The sequence below is a fragment of the Phyllostomus hastatus genome, unplaced genomic scaffold (assembly GCF_019186645.2).
Source record: "Phyllostomus hastatus isolate PE091 unplaced genomic scaffold, TTU_PhHast_1.1 phas_contig_1, whole genome shotgun sequence".
In the NCBI taxonomy this organism is placed as follows: domain Eukaryota; kingdom Metazoa; phylum Chordata; class Mammalia; order Chiroptera; family Phyllostomidae; genus Phyllostomus; species Phyllostomus hastatus.
The window spans coordinates 39,022,556-39,040,409 of NW_025333498.1; the positions used below are offsets into that span (position 1 = coordinate 39,022,556).

The window sequence follows — 17,854 nt, forward strand, 5'->3', positions numbered from 1 at the left end:
TGGCATATTTACTTGGGTGATTTAAATGAATTGCCATTTTCACCAAAAAATCTGTTACCCTATTAATGTTTCTCTTACTGATACCTCCTCAGGATGGCTAAAAGAAATGCTTCCTTATCCCACCATTTTCACTGTGAGAGTAAGAGTCTTAATTTTTGTGAATTAAGTGAATGGGATTTAGAATCTTTTATAATGGGTGCGAGAACAACAGTAAATGCAGTGATACTGCAATCATGTCTAGCTGCCCATTGAGTCTAACGTAACAGTGCAGTTTCTTTGCCGTTAATCAGTTGTTACTGCACAAACAGCTTTTGTGGATCAACTCAGGTAAAAGACTGCAATTCTTCTGTTAGGGAGAATCCCCATACAAAATTTAGTCAGAGTGCTAAATCTTCAGTACTGAGTTCTAATTGAGAATTCTCTTTTTACAGAGTGCACTGCTCCCTCACTGGCTTTCTGGAATCCCTTCAGTTCCTTTGGAGATCAGACAGAATACAGGCAACAAAGGCACTCTGGCACATCGGACTGAACTTTCACTTTATCTTGTCAGAATTCAAGGTTTAAGCTTTTTAGCCCCTAAGGATATTTAACTATTTTATAAAGTTGTACCTTCTAAAGCAGGGATAGCAAAGACAGTTGATTTCATAGGACAAGTCCCATCAACTGGTGGTGCCTGCTCAGAGGGCTGTGATGAAAAGGATGCTAAGCTTTGCTGGGCTCCGTGCGAGCCCACTGAGTCTACCACAGGCACGGGGGATGTGAGTGGTACCACTCACACCACACTGGCCATTTCTCCTCTGAGACTTACAACATATAGGCAGGTATGTTTGAATTCATCTGCAATCAGAAGTATATTTACTCAAGTGAATACTTGCAAATTGAGGATGCCTGTACTTCTACATTCTAGGTAGTTCGCAGATCAAATCATGTAATAATTTCTAAGACACTGGTTCTCAACTTGGGGTACACAGAGGTCTAGGTAGGGTGCATTCAAGAAGTAAGAGAATGCAGTGTGGAAATGTGGGCTTTCTGTCTGCAGCATGGTGAAGATGTCTGATAGAGTGATTTCTGGACATAATAAATGAAAAGTTGAGAACCAATGATATAAGAGAATTATACTAGATAAACTCCCCTGAACTTACTTTCTTGTTAAAAGAGATTTTTAAAGGTTGCAATAAAAATAATACACACATGAAAAATACATATATGAGGCACTGTATATGGCATATGGGGAGAACTCAGTTTCTGTATCAGCCCTGTTACAGGGCTTCTATGTCCTCTTCAGTAACTATACTATAGACTTGTGTCTTTTCTTGGGTATTTATATAATTATTTATAGTTAAATGATAAAAAAATGTAGGCATTGGCTTTTTTTTAAATATTCAACAGAATTTAGAAAATAACTGTGGTTTTAAAAGGATTTCTTCCATACCTGGGGAAAAACAGTTACCATCTTTAAAATAACAGGAATACTAAATACACAACAGAAGTCTTGCTGTGGTTATGTTCAGGTTAGGAACACAAGTGTTACAAGGGCTGATAAATATGAATGTTAGGTGCCCATCAAGGACTTTCATGGAGACCTTTCAAAAGAATAAGCGAGAACTAAATATATGTTTACGTATGTTAGAGGTGAAAACTTCTATACGAGTCTTCTTAACATTTAATTATTTAAAGTTCAACCTTATGATAACAGTTTAAAATAAGAAAAGTGAAATAAATGTTATGTCTGAAGCTAGTAAAACAGTAGCAATTAATCCAAAAGTACACCATTTTAAGAGGGGATAGACATATACATCTTATACCTGTACCAGTTAAATATTTACCTTTATTTTCAATAATGAAACTTGTATGTATAGGGTATGACAAAGGACCAAATGGTGACTCTGTTAAGTTCATTAAAAAGACAACAAGGTAGACTCTGTAGAAAGATGTAGAACTGTTTGATATGATACGAGAACAGCAAAAGATATGAGTATATGCAAAAATGAAAACATAGTTATATCAATGTGGTAAGATATTTGTATTAAATACTTCATTACTATTAAATGTCTTCATTGCAATATCTTTTAATTAAAAAAAATGTAGCTCATTAAAAAAAAGAAAAATCCCTTACAAGATTTTGTTTTCTTACATACCTTAGCAGAGCAATTTTTTTTCTGATCTTTCCTGTTAAGGTTTAAAGGTCAGAGGGTTATTGGAAAGGAGCTCTCTAACAGCTTCTAAGGTCGCCTCTCCCTGCCCTGTGCCCTGAGTTCTGAGTGTAAACCTGCACCTGTATGATGTCACAGCTGCTCCTCTTTGTATGAAAGTCCGTATTGGACCCCAATTTACCTACACAGGCTTAACTTCTCCTCCAGTCAGATTAGTTTCCCCATCATCACTTCTACATAGGACAGGAATTTTCTTATCTCTCATATGTCTAAATCCTGCCATTTCCCGGGTTGGTTCAAATCTGCTTTCTCTGATCACTACAGGCTATACTCATCATCTTTATTTTTCTCAGAGCTTTGCAGAACAACATCACTTTTCTTTCATAAACAAATATTTTGGCACTTGGCCATATTTTATTCTGAATTATTATTATTCAAGTGTTACGCAGACTGTAATATTTTAGAGAGAGTTAATACTCTAGCCCTTACAGAAAGAAGTTCCTCAGTCTCAAAGTATGATTCCACAGATTACATATTAATTGTGAAGGGAAAGGGTACCTTAACAATGGAGTAATCAGATGGATATACCTATAACCAAGCAATCAAACTTAATGTCATCAATTTGGGGTAAACTGACACTATGTGCCTCCTGGGGAGGGCATAACATCACCTATGCACTATTCCTAGCAAAAAGTGTTTAACCCGAATATACATATGAGGACACAATCAGGCAAATCCAAACTGAGGAACATCCGACAACCCTTCACAGACGTCAATGCCAGGAAAGAATGAAAGAGACTGGGGAATTGGTGTAGGTTAGAGAAATGTCACAACTAACTGTAGTGCACAATCTCTGACTGCAACCTGGACTGAAAAAAAAAAAACTGGATTAAAAATAACTATAAGAAGAAACTATTAGGACAACTGGAGAAATTTTAATATAGACTACATATTAGATAATATTATATCATTGTTAAATTTCCTGAAAACCATCATTAGATCTTGGTTTATGAGGAGAATGTCTTTGTGTGTTGAACTATTTAGGGTTCGATTTTCATAGCATCTGCAATTTCTGCAACAAAATTATTAATTAGTGAATCTGGATGAAGGGTATGTAGTATTCAATGAACTGTTCATGCAAGTTTTCTGCATCTTTGAATTTTTTTAGAAAGTGAAAGCATGCGTGCATACATATGAGCATGTTGGGGAAGGTACAAAAAGTTGCCAACAAGGTAAGATCTGTTAGTAGGTGCTCAATAAATAGCTGTTAAATGACAGAAAAAAATAATACTGCTAGTTCTTGAAAATATTACTAGTTGCATTTGAGCATTTGATACCACACACTCCAATAAAGGCTACATTAGTTTCCTAAAAATCTGTGGCACTTTCTTTTTGTTAGCTGAGTTCTAAACCTGCATAACATTGATAATGTGCTAATCAATGTTTAGTCTAATTTTTTAACTAGATGATTTATTTGGACAAGAAATTTTGGGAAACAAATTCATAAGAATTTTCCAGAAATTCTTGCAACTTTTCAGAATGAATTTGCTATTTGTAATAAAATGATAAAACATTCATGTGCATGTTTGAAAAGTGGACTTGGAAAACGCTTGGCAAAGTGGTTTCTCATGACTCCTCCAGGAGAGTGGTGGGGAAGCAAATTCCTAAACCCTCCCCAGTGTTACATACTTGTTCCTCCTCCGGGACTGGTAAGCACCAGAGAAGGATGTGGGGCTTCCATACTTTTATGAAGTGTGGCCACTGCGATGATTTTTCTTTTGTGTATGCATAGCTTTGTGACATCTTCATCTGCTTTAACGTCTTCTGCAGTTCTTTGTTTCACAGCAGCTCCGGGATCAAAATTAAACACCTGGAAAAGGACAGCCTTTGTTTAGAGTATGTTGTAAAAGCATTAAATAAAAAGATCCTTTGTTTAAAGAATTTCTTTACGTAGATTAAGCCACAAATCTGAATAAAATTTTCTCCAGTTTTTAAATTTAAGAAAAGCAACTTTATATAACTTGGTAAATACTTTTGCTGAACGCATGGTTTTTAGCGGCATAGTAAGTAATGAAAATTATCCTAATTCTAAGATAGCCAAGATAAATACATGCAAAGATATACTATCTGATAATGTTGCCAATATAGATATTTCCTGATGCCAAAACAGTACAAAAATAGGTGAAGTTTAATTTAAAATCCACAAGCTGACATTTCTACATGCTAATTTTTGCTTTGGCTTAATTTTATTACTATATTAACATTACCATTCACCTATTAAAAATTTATTTCTCTGTTTTAAAAGAATACTATTTATTGTGTACATATGAGATGTTTCAAATTAACTTTTTGTAATGATGTGACATACAAATAAGAAGAAAGAAGGTGTCTGTTAACCCCAGTTCTAAAACCGGCACCCTAATAGGTACTCAGAGAACAATGGTCTATTTCTATACTAGTAATATTTTATCATTTATCACAATTTTTACTTTCTACCTTGCAAAGAAGTAAAACAGTTTCACATGTTAGCTTTGTGATTTTAGAAACATTGGTGGCAGATTTATCATTGCAGACTGAACAGTTACAGTTGGGAAAGAAAATACTGCACTATTAAATGGTGAACATAGGTATAGCTCTAATAAAATGGGCAAAAGAGGTTTTAACAAAATATTTAATATAAAATATTTAAAAATGACTCCAGGATTTGAACCATTTTCCACAATCACTAAGTATTCCAAAATGCATGCAAAAGATATCCAGTTAGACTTTAAAAGGCATATGTGATTGGAGAAGTAATGTAAAAATGAAATGTCAAATGAGAAATGCAAATACACAAAACACCTAAAAAATAAAAAAATGCTGAGAGATCTGTTGTGAAATGGTTACCTTGGGAAGAATAAGAGGACATTCCAAGCCACACTTGCATGTTCCGTCAGTAAGCAGGTATGTTTTAACCTGCTCCAAGCAAGATAACAAAGACCCACTGGGACTGTAAAAATAATTTTACAAAACATCAGGAAATAATTCTGACTGCACATATTATGTGAAAAAAGGCATAATTTATAGTCTTACTTCCTTCATTGGATTATATTTTCCTACTAAGGAAAAGCATTTTCTTTGTCAATATTATGTTAGCTACTAAATTATAGCCTTTCAGCACTATCACTCTTTCTTTTGAACCAAAATATTTCTCAGAAAAACACAGATCTTCATAGAAAATTAAACAGAAGTATTCTGAAAACCAAAAATGGACTAGATTGGGGAAAATGCTATTCTTAAGAAAAGACGATAGAAGCAAGCAAGAAAGAAACAAGAAAACTACATGAAAGTAATCATTATCATTTTAAACCAGAAGATGTACATTTAGAGCTGTTGGAGAAAAAACGGAAATTTAGGAACACACTGGAGGTCAAACCAGAAAGTCACTAAGTGTACAAAAGTTGGAGCTAGCAAGTTCTCTCCTTTAATCTTGGAGACTAGGACCAAGTTGCCCCTATGTAAAAATAGGTTTCTTTTTTCTTTTCCCTCATCCATGTGTTTCTTTGAAGATAGATTTGTGCAGCTCAACTCCAATTACAATGAAGAGCCCAACCATTCAGACAAGGAGAGAGAAGCCAGGCAGATCTGACAAAGGCTGAGGGGACTCTTGAGGAAACAGGGTTTCAGTGGCAGGAAGGTGCCTGCCAGGTCTTCTGGCTGGTAAATGGGTTGTGTTCTCAGGTTATCACTCTTTGCTTTTATTCAATTTTTAGCCACAATGGGGGTTAGTTTAAAATAGATCATTTGCATTTTAAGATGTTTGTTATTAAAATATTGATTTTACAGCCTTGAAAATTATTATATACTTTTCATTCAAGAATACCCTTTTTTTCTCACTACTTTCCAAAACCTTCATTTAAGACTTCTGATCAAATTTGGACTTGACCAGAAATAATACAAAGTATTACACTACCAGGGGTAGACTATTCTACTACAGGTAGTTTGTATCTATAAATGAACCAGCTTTAAAATACAATTGATATTTTATTTATGGACAATCATGTAAGTGACTTACGCATGTAGAACACCTCAATTAAAATCCTCAACTTTGTCAATTCACTCATTCATTTACTTAGGCTAACAATTTTTTTCAAATAGTCTGTAAAAAGTAATGATTCCCATATTATAGACTTCAGTTCCACTCCAGTGGTAAGGACGAGATGTTTTGGAGTCCTGCTAATTTAAATAAAATAAAATCACCAAAGACTTACTTGAAAAGTTCATGAGTTTTGTGACATGAAATTGCCTAACATTTTACAGTTAAAGAAAATGTACTGACTGAATCCTAGAGGAATTTAACTGGAAAATTAAAATGGAAGACAAAAGCTCCTAAATTCTACCAGAGCACTCTAGACACTTTAAAAACAATTCCTCTCAATCAGTCAGTTCAGTTCTTTTCTTTAGTTGTACCTCCTTAATTAACTTTTGGGAGTAATAATTAACATAAAAATAGTTGTAAGTCTTAAGGCATAGATAAAGCTTAGGAGGTTGGAAGCAGATGGGAAATCTACTGTGCAGTCTCAATGCCTCCCTGAGGCACAGCAGCTGAAGACAAACCTAAAAATTACCAGCAAACTGCACACTGAGAAGGGGGCTACCGAAGGGGACCAGCCTCCTATATGTGTTCAGGTAGTAATGTCACCAGTTGCATACAAACAGATTGAACCATACTGGCTTAATTTATTTGAAAGTGTTTTACCTTATCTGGCAGAGTTAGTTGTGAAAAGAGTTCTTAGTGTAGACTTGGATTTGGAGAACTTAAGCTACCTCACACTAATACACAGCAAAGTCTACTTATGTGTGGAAAATCATGAAAAAGATAACTGACTGATTCCTAGACTTATTGTGGTTTAACTTAGTTTTTTTTTAAACGTAAATTTTATTTTATTTTTTTTAATTATTTTATTGTTGTTTAAGTATAGTTGTCTGCATTTACCTCCACCAACCCCTCCCCTCCCCTAACCCCTCCAGGGTTTAACTTAGTTTCCAGCAATCCAGAAAGCTGATCTGTCTTTCACTGGAATGAAGATGAAGTACAAAAAATAGATTATCAAGATCTCAGAGTCATTTGCTCTAAGATGAACACATACTTGCTCCTTATAGACTAGAACAATCATAAATATAAGCAATGACACTCATATCTAGCTACATTATATTAATAACCAAGTGTTTCTGGCAGTGTGGTAAAAGCATGGGCAATATGAACACTTTTAGAAAGTCACCCCATGTGTCCACCTTACCCACCCTGGGACACGCTCTGCATCGCCTGCTTCCTTATTCCTTCACTCCAATTAACATAGAGCACATCTTTAACATTCCCAGAAGCAAACAAACAAAACTAATGTGTAAAAGAATTTCAATTGTTAAGAAACACCTAACACAAAACCAACCCAAGACAGAGTCTAAACTGGATTTTGAGTTATGACATGAAATCATTTATACAGTGGCAAATCCCTCTTTCATATAAATATATCTGCACAAATGGAGAATTCCATTGAAGCAGAGATACACATAACTGCATTAAAAGTAACAGCATTAATATAATGATGCAGTGTGGTATCTTAAAAAAAGTTCTAAGTCTATTTCTAATAATTTGTATTATATCACAAAGAAAGATTTATGGTATTGTAATGTTTCATATACTACTGATAAGCTACTATGTAAGGAACTTGGATATCAGTTATTTGATAATAAGAATGAAACTTCTTGCCAACAATTTAGTTATTCCATTCAACTTGTTCTATCAGTGATACCTGCCTTCAAAATTTAAAAGACCAGGCATTTGCATTTTATTTGTATGATTTTTGTATGAGAGATGAAGAGCCATCTACATCATGATTTTTTTTTACTATAAAATTGAAAGGGTTAGCTCAAAAACTGTGCAGAAAAAAACTGGGAAATTTTTATATAATATTAGGCATTAAGGAGTGTAATAATTAAAACTGCCTATAAATAAAAACATTAACCTTACATCCGAAAATCCAGCTGAAGCACTGTGAAGGACAAAATCACACTGTCAAGAGACATCAGTTCTGTTTCCAGTATTTACATTCTCTTGCAGACGTGGTTGGTAATGACACCTATGTTTCTTTTAGAAATCTTTATATTTTTCTTTATCCTTGTTACAGTGATAAGCAGAGTGACACATTATATAAACACAAGTAACACATAAAAATTCTCTCTTGTAACCTAGGGCAATTTACATTGCAAAATAGTACAGATTAAAATCACCTGAATATTTTTAGCACAAAGTTCATTTATTCAAATTTATTTGAGGTGCTGTCAGTCACAATATTTTGCTCCCTCAAAGGAACAGACTCTACCTCCTTAATTTTGGGACTGCAAACTTGGAGGTAACACAGGTAATGATAAGGGCTCACCTGACATAAAGAACTCCGTTTTGATCCACACGGCGCTGCCAGCCCACAGGAACTTGTATAGCCGGAAGACCTCCATCCTTGTCCCCTCCATCACACTCCTTGCCTCCATTCATTTTCTGTATCTGCTTGGTACTCTCCAAAGATATCAGCAATAAGATGATATCCTTATATTACAGGGCATGATGGCCTTCAAAAATGGCCAATGCAGCATAGTTGTTCCCAGACTACAAAATGCACTGGGATGCTTCGGCTCAGTTTGGAACCAAGTCCTTGAAATCTGCCATTGTGGAAAAAATCAGTTTCCCATTATAATCTACATTAAATAACCAATATTTAATTCCTAAGAATGATCTACATGGGTAACAAGGAGTGCTTCTGACTAAGGAAAATCATATTTACCAATGCTGGTACCTGTCTGAAGTGGGGGAGGGGAGGAGTGTAGTTTTTAGTTCAACATGTTGTCTTGAACCTTGATGTTGGACTAAAATAATCTCTACTGTTTAGAAATCGGTCTCATTTTTACAATGTGAGTCGGTTAATATTTCCAGGTACTACCCGCCTTTAGAGGCCACATTCTTTAAACTTTCTCTTCATCTTCCAATCTGAATCCAAGATGTTGCAGGTTGGTTCATCTGATGTTTTCATGTCTTCAAAATCCCAATAATGTAGCCTGAAACATATATAAATATATAAAATGTATATTTAATGTTGAAAAACTGAGAACCTGCACACTTTGATACCACACACAGTTATTACAATATTATTGATTATATTCCCTATGCTGTAGTTTACTACCTGTGACTATTCTGTAACTATCCTTTTGTACTTCTTAATCCCCTCACCGTTTTCACCCATTTCCTCAACCCCCACTCCCATCTGGCAACCATCCAAATGTTCTTTGTATCTGTAAGTCTGTTTCTGTTCTGCTTGTTTATTTTGATTTTTAGATTTAATTATTGATAGATATGTGTTGTCATTTTATTGCCCATATTTTAAAATTGTTTTTCAAGTACAGTTTTCTGCCTTTCCCCCTCAGCCCTCCCCACCACCCAGCCCTCCCTGATTCCTTCTCCTATTTCCACGCCCCCCCTTGTTGTTGTCCACATGTCCTTTATAATTGTTCCTGTAAATCCTTCACCCTTTCTCCCCTTTGTCCCCTCCCCTCTCCCTTCTGATCACTGTCAGCCTGTTCTCAATTTCAATGTCCTTGGCTATACTTTGCTTGCTTGCTCATTTTGTTGATTAGGTTCCTGTTAATGGTGAGATCATATGGTATTTGTCTTTCATTGCCTGGCTTATTTCACTTAGCATAATGCTCTCCAGCTCCATCCATGCTGTTGCAAAGGGTAGGAGCTCTTTCTTTTTTTCTGCTGTGTAGAATTCCATTGTGTAGATGTACCATAGTTTTTTGATCCGTTCATTTACTGATGGGCACCTAGGATGCTTCCAGCACTTGGCTATTATCAATTGTGCTGCTATGAACATTGGGGTACATAAGTTCTTTTGGATTGACATTTCAGGGTTCTTAGAATATAATCTTAGCAGTGGAATTGCTGGGTCAAAAGGCATTTCCATTTTTAGCTTTCTGAGGAAATTCCATACTGTTTTCCACAGTGGTTGTACAAGTGGTTGTGCAATACCACCAACAGTGCACTAGGGTTCCCTTTTCTCCTCATTGTACATATTTTTTATCTTTTCCCCCCTTCTTCTTAAAGAACACCTTGTAACATTTCATGTAATACTGGTTTGGTGGTGATGAACTCCTTTAGCCTTTCCTTGTCTGGAAAGCTCTTTATCTGTCCTTTGATTTTAAATGATGGTTTTGCTAGGTAGAGTAAACCCTGGTTGTAAGTCCTTGCTTCTCATCACTTTGAATATTTTTTCCTTTTTATTGAACATATTGGGTAACATGGGTTAATAAAATTATATAGGTTTCAGTTGTACAGTTCTACAATACATAATTTGTATACTGCATTTGAATATTTCTTGCCACTCTCTTCTGGCTGGCAAAGTTTCTGTTGAGAAATCAGCTGACAGTCTTAAGGGAATTCCCTTGCAAGTAACTAACTGCTTTTCTCTTGCTGCTTTTAAGATTCTGTCCTTGTCTTTAAATGTTTGCATTTTAATTGTTATGTGTCTTGGTGTAGGCCTGTTGGGGTTCACCTTGTTTGGAATTCTCTGCACTTTGTAGACTCGTGTGTGTTTTTCCTTCATTAAGTTAGGAACGTTTTCTGTTATTACTTTTTCAAATAGGTTTTCAATTTCTTTCTCCTTGCAACACCTATGTGACGTAAATGTTGGAACGCTTGACATTGTCCCAGAGGCTCCTTCCTCCAGCCTTATTTATTTTTTTTTTTGTATACTGACTGAGTGTTTTTAGCTCCCTCAAATTCTAAATTGTTGATGTGATTCTTGGCTTCATCTACTTTGTTGTTGATTCCTTATAAATTATTCTTCATTTCAGTTAGTGTATCCTTCATTTCTGACTAGATTTTTTTTTAGAGTTGCTATGTCCTTTTTCATGCTGTTGAAGTTCTCACAAAGTTCCTTGAGCATCCTTATAATCATTGTTTCAAACTCTGTATCTGGTGATTTGCTTACCTCCATTTAATTTAGTTCTTTTTCTGCAGATTTCTTTTGTCCTTTCATTCGGGACCTGTATTTTTGTCTCTGATTTTTGCCTGCTTTCTTATGTTTGTTTCTATGTATTAGGTAGAGCTGCTACATCTCTCAGACTGGTCGAGTGGCCTTGTGTAGTAGGTGTCCTGTAGGGCCCAATGATAGAGCCCCCATCCACCCCCCAGTTACCCAGGCTCAGTGCTTTAGGTGTGCCCCTGTGTGGGTTGTGTGAACTGTCTGTTGCAGTTCAGCCTTGATTGCTGTTGGTTATCACTGGGAGGGATTGATCCCCTAGGCCTCGAGGACCAGCTGTGACTACAGTGGAGGAGCTGCTATACAGGAACCAACCCTATGGAGCAAGACTTGCTCTAGTGGGGCTTTGCCGCTTACCCAGTCTGCCCCTTGAGTGTGTCACTTGTGGAGGTGGCAAGGTTGTAATCTAGTATGATCTGAAGCTGTCCACTGGGCACAGTGGCTCTGGGGCCTCCTACAGGTGTAAGGTCAGCCACCACCTGTACCCTGCCTGGAGCCACCTGGAACGGGCTATAGAATTATTTGCAGATAGCTGCTACTTGAGTGGAGGTACCCTGGAGAGGCCAAGTTGAGAACTAAGGCCAGCTCCTGCTAGTGCTGGGCCTGGGGCCACTGAGCCGGAGGTGCAGGGTACACAGAGACCAGGTGCTGCTTGTCTGAGAAATTTCAGGAAAGTCTGAAGCATGCAGCAAGAGAGGTCATTTGTATGGAAAAACCACTGGGAATGGCATGGGTGGGCTTATAAATTGGGTGGGGTATGGTCTCAGGGAATCTAATTAGTAGGATTGGGGGAACAGTGATAGCCAGGTTGGTGGAGACTTAGATATGGCACCTGCCTGCTGGTTTGGTGGGTGGAAGGGCTCACGGAAAAATAATGGCCTATGCCAGCACTTCTGTTTGGGAGAAAGCTGCCCCCTAGCTTTTGCTCTGATGCCAGACAATTCAGTTCCTTCCCATATATCCCTGGTGCCTTTTGAGCAGCTGTCACAGTGCTGAAGCTCAGAGGTAGTACATCCAAGTATTTCCTTATGTAGACCCTTTAAGAGGAGTGTCTGGGATTCTTGAAGCCCTTCATCTCCCTCAGCCTCAATTCCTACTGGGTTTTACAGCCAGAAGCTGTGGGGACTTCTCCTCCTGTCACTGGAACCCTGAGCTTTGGGGCCTGGTATGGGGCTGGGACCCCTCAATCCTCAGGGGGCACCTTCACAGTCAAGATATCCTTCCTGTTTTTATCTGCCACATGTGTGTGTCGAATCAGCCTGTTCTGCATCTCCACCCCAACTACCAGTCTCGATGTGGCTTCTTTAAATCCCTGGTTGTAGGACTTCCATCAGCTAGTTTCAGGAGGTCCTGAATGATGGTTGTTTTGTAGTTTAGTTGTAATTTTGATGCAGTTGTGGGAGTATTTGAATACTGCATTTACCTGTGCTGTCATCTTGACTGGAATTCCCCCCTTGCAACTTTCTAATTACTAGAGACCGGCCCATAATTATGGCATTACACACATTCACACAACCCTCCTTCTGACTCACAATAAAAACGTATCTTTCAAAACTTCTTATGCCCTGACAGCTGGAAAGTTAGGTGTTAATCCAATCACATTTGGTCCCTTCTTGATTCCACATACCTCTATGATTTACTTTTCTTTTCTAATCATCATATTGGCCTAAAGAAAAAAAGGCACTGTTATTTTAAAGCAAAAAATTAAAAGGAAATAAACTTACAGATTTCCAAATATAAAAGGTTTTTCTCCACTATTCTTGAGTACTAGAGTGGAAGTTGCTTTATAGTTAAGATTCACAAGCTCCTTTCCACTACGGGATACCCTCTCATTTCCTTTCCTAAATCATAAGGTATTGTCCTGGGGGGGACACACTGGCTTGAACCAGCAGGAATTGCTGCTAGTGTAGAATGCTTGTAAAAGATCTTAAAGGATCTTTTAAATAAAAGAGATGGGAAATATATTTTTAAAAAGGTTTAGTATGTAATCCTTGCAGAGAATGTTATGTCACAATTACTAACATTATCTGTTATGGTAAATAAGACTTGTTTTCTTCATTTTTAAAGAAAAAAATTTCAGAGAGAGGAGAAGGGAGGAAAACATGGATGTTGAGAGAGACACCAATTGGCTACCTTCTGTATGTGCCCTGACTGGGGACCAAACCTGCAACCCAGGCATATGCCCTGACCAGGAATCGAACTGCTGACATTTTGGTTTGTGGGATGATGCCCAACCAACAAGCCACACTGACCAGATTGTAAACATGACTTTTTATAATCAGTTTAATATATAGTATATGATTACATTGTGGGACTCATGAAACTACACACAAAAAAATAAATGAAAAAAAAATGTTCTAGTGTTATATGAGAGAAACTTGTGGTTTGTGATAAAAATTTCCAGTGATAGCATTATTCCCAGATTCAAAAAGGTGTTATATCTCAAATAACTTACTGAAAGCAAGGTGTGTTAAAAGATTTAAGATTCATATGGAAGTACTAAAATTGTTTCAAAAAATTTAAATAAAAAGTTAATATTTTAGATGATATGTTTAAAAATGCATGCATAGCAGTCAGCAAATTAAACAGTGTAAACAGACACATAACTGCTTAATCTATGTTCCTAAAACTCTACATATTAAAGGTAAAGCCAGACCTTTTTGGATCTCTGCATTGGGAAAGCAGGAGAATGCCTTATAGTAAATGGCATCACATATTTAGGCATATGCCTTATATGCAATTTCAGGTCTGAGACAGATTTAAAGATGTCATAAGGAAGCATGTACTCATTTAGCTGAAATTGGGGAACCATGCGTATCAGTGTAGAAAACACTGGCAAGGCAATGGGAAAAGTAGCAAAAATTTACTGGGAAAATGTAGCATATAAAGAAAAGTGCCAAGTAGTAACACTCCCAAATAGTGTCTCAAGCCAGCAATTTGTATTGTTGGGCCAACTCCACTGTGTCTGTGCTTCTCATTTGCAGGTGTAGCATCCTATTTCTGTCTTCCATTCACAGCACCTTTAACCATGCCCTCTTCTGATCACATATGTGTTTATTCATATTTTATTCAACAGTTAGTGAGCAGCTACTGTGTACTTGATACTACGCCATGTGCAGTAGTACGAAGATGGTAAGACACCACCTCACCCAAAGCCCAGGGTAGTGCTTGTCACTAAAGGTTGCTTAGTGTGGGAGAATAGAAAGGGAAGTGGGGTGAGGGAGGATGAGAAAGGGGGAGAGCAAGGAAGGGTCATCCTGGGCTCCCAGTTTTGTCAAATAGCAACAGACCCTGATGACTGAACCTGTTTATATTTTTTAACAGTGCCTTTTAATGCTCATTTTATTACCTGCCTTTTCCTAAAGAAATCTCTTCACTGGTTTTTGATCATTACATTGGACCCACTCTCTCCTTTTCTCCACTTCTGAATTTTCTGACCATCTGATGACTCCTTTTTGTCTGTCTGCTCTCTAGCATGTGACTCCAGCTTCCCCGAGACTTGCTGGCTGGCTCCATTAAGTAATTTGTGGATCTGCCAGATAGTAACATCCGAGTGATTACTGCCAAATGTGTCCCTCATGTTTCAGCAATCAAAAATACAAATACCTGATGGCTGGGTTTTGAGTATACCAGAAGTTCTCAAAGCATGGTCCTGAGACAAGCATCATTATTGTCAATAACAGCTAGAAACTTGTCAGAAATGCAAAATTCAGAGGCCTGACCACAGTTACTGAATTAAAAACTCTGGAGCGGGGGTGGGGGGGTGGGGGGGGTGGGCGGGGAGGCGGGGAGGGCGGCCGGAATGGAGGGGGAGCAATCTGTTTTTCAACAAGCCCTCTAAGTGATTTTGATGCATGCTGAAAAGTTTGAGACCCATGGCTTAAAATAATGCCCATCCTCCCTTCCCAAGACAGGGCCAGTTTTACAACTCCACACTTTGCAGCCAGCCAGCTCTCTACTTCCTTTTGTCTGTGGGAGGATCATCCTTTTTTGCTGACTCTTCAGCCTTCTAGAGGCAGCTCCATTGTAAGGGCCTTATAAACCCAGTATGGGGCACAGGTCCCATAACTATATAGTTATTGTTTATTTATCTACGTGGCACTAATTTTCTCAACATTTATTTTGTGAATCTGGAAAATGCAGAGAAGTTTAAAAATGAAAATAAAAACTGAACTGTAATATTACTTCTGAATAATAACCACTGCAAACACACATGTACCTTCTTCTAGCCACTGTCTTTAGAAAAACTTCGAAGCACACTTTCCACATTAGTCTCACCCTCCTCTCTCCCACCCTGAGGGCAGCCACCATCCGGATTCCGGTCTGCATGCTTCCAGGCTCTGCTTTCATAAGTTTGTTCCACATGGTACATGTAAGCAATATGTGGTATTGTTATGTGTGTTTTAAATTTTTACATAAATGTTATTATACATATATAGTATTCTGCAACTTGCTTTATAAAATTCAACATTATTTTGAGAGCTGTGTTGAGATATATCAATCTATCTCTGTTGCAGATATATTGATCCAATTCATTAATATTTAACATCTGAATAGCATTTTATCATGTGAGTATATAACTATCTATTGGTATATCAATCATATTAATTTTTGGTTAGGGTCTGCACATTTTCAACTTTACAGTGCCAAGTGGCTCTCCAAAGTAGTTATATTGATTCCATTTTTTTCTAAGTATAAATGTGTCTTTTTCCTTGAAACACTGAATCATTAGCACTTTGTACTTTATTTTTGTCCTGAGCATTTTATTATGGCATTAAATATTTTCCCAAAATACAGGTTTTAACTGCTGGACAGAAATTTCTTGGATATTGTATATATTTTAATTACATAGATTTTTCACCTAAATTCTGACAATTATAAATAAATCTGAGATAAATATTCATGTATACAAATCTATGGCCAGTTTAACAATATTTGTTAAAATAGAATTAACTGGTAACTTTAGGGCCCTTCATATATTTCTTAAAAGTACGAAGAGGGTAGGTTTAAGAAAGCACTTCAGGCCATATTTCTCAAACTTCTGACACCTTCTGCCCTCTTCTGTTAAATAGTAACATATATTCTCTGTGCCTCCAAGATTCTGGTAGCTTTTCTTCTATATAAACCCATCATTCAAGATTTAGTCAAGTTCCATTTTTATAGTTCATATTATAAAACACAGTTTTTCCTCTTTTCCACTTTTTATAAATTTAACATAAAAAACTGCCTGTCTACAACATTTTCCCTCCACTTCTTCTGAAGATTCCGTTATGGCCTACCTTGTTTATTAGGCTTGGGCTAAGCCCAATAGACAATAGCCCAATATTCTGGATAAAGGATAGATCTTATACTTAGGACATAATTTACATTTATTTCACAAACCATTTTAGTAGTATTAATAATTTAATTCAAAAAATGGTGTGTGTGTGTGTTCTAAGGAGAATATATGTCATAATTCTACCAATATTTTATTTTCGTGCTTCTTTTCAATATGCATATTAGTCTATGAGAATTAGCTTGTGGTTAATTGAATTTTAGTGACTTGATTTCTTTACACTGGCTTTTTCTGACCAAGACGAATTCTAATGAGATGTCACCATGTTACAGAGACTATTCTGTGAACCCTCAGTACTTGCTCACACTTTGTTAATTCACTGACTCCTCTTAGTATCTGATTTTTTAAAACATTTGTTTGTTTATTGACTATATCTACCCACAGGAATGTAAAACTCCCTCAGGGTAGGAGTCTTGTCTCTCTTGGACCATTTTATATTCCCAGTTTCAGACTATGCATATTCTAATTAGTTAACATAATTTTATACTCTGATTTTTATGATGTAGGCATATACAGTTAAAACAACACATGTCTAAAATGAAAGAAACATTTTTAAAATAAGCCAATAGAAGCTGATGCATATGTATTTAGACAAAATATACAAAGGATTTTTTGCTTTAGATTATTCCTAATGATCTCATAATCTCTGAGTGTAGGTAGAAAAAGTATGAGAGAATTTCTAAGAAAATTAATATGCTTACCTAATGCATCAGAGTTTTATTTATTAAGTGGTTTATACACACACATATACTTTAATTGAATTACTAAAGGAAGCGCTAAACTAAATAAATGCAACAATACAAAAACTAAATATGGTGTTAATGTAATAAACCTTTTTCTCAATCTGCCTTACCGACATTCTTGTCAGCCTAAGAATAAATTCGCTATGCAGTGTTGATGTAAATTTTTAATGTTATACCCAAAACATCATGGAGATAACTTAAAAAATTTCATGAATATGATATCATGTAAATAATTAAGCAGTTATCCTTTACAAATCTTTCTGAATAACATTAAACATAACAAATATTCTGAATAATGTCATACAAAATCAATGATAAAAATAATGAATTTTTGAATCACATGATATGAGTATATTCTAATAAATGTTTATGATGACATCACACATTGATCTTGTGCTCAGTAAACTTACTTGGATACCTAGCAGGAGATAATGAATACCCAATGAACTATTATTGATTTATCATGATGAGACTATGTAATTGGGTAATACACCAGTATTTAATATGTTATATAAATCTAAATCATCATTATACTTTTTAATACTGTGTTTC

General features: G+C 36.4%; 1 protein-coding gene across 6 annotated transcripts in view; it reads right to left on the bottom strand.

The window, feature by feature from the left end:
* The window catches only part of MBD5 (methyl-CpG binding domain protein 5), a 471,857-nt gene that overhangs the window by 45,631 nt on the left and 408,372 nt on the right, over positions 1 to 17,854 (bottom strand). For 4 of the 6 annotated variants that reach the window (XM_045831183.1, XM_045831211.1, XM_045831173.1 and 1 more), the window contains 3 exons: positions 8,573 to 9,242; positions 5,040 to 5,142; positions 3,843 to 4,023 (listed from right to left, as the gene is read on the bottom strand). In XM_045831183.1, coding sequence (XP_045687139.1) covers positions 3,843 to 4,023; positions 5,040 to 5,142; positions 8,573 to 8,685 — 397 coding nt within the window. In that variant the 5' untranslated portion in view covers positions 8,686 to 9,242. Of the gene's footprint in view, positions 1 to 3,842; positions 4,024 to 5,039; positions 5,143 to 8,572; positions 9,243 to 17,854 lie in introns of those variants that run through there. The other 2 variants (XM_045831164.1, XM_045831203.1) reach the window with 2 other exon arrangements.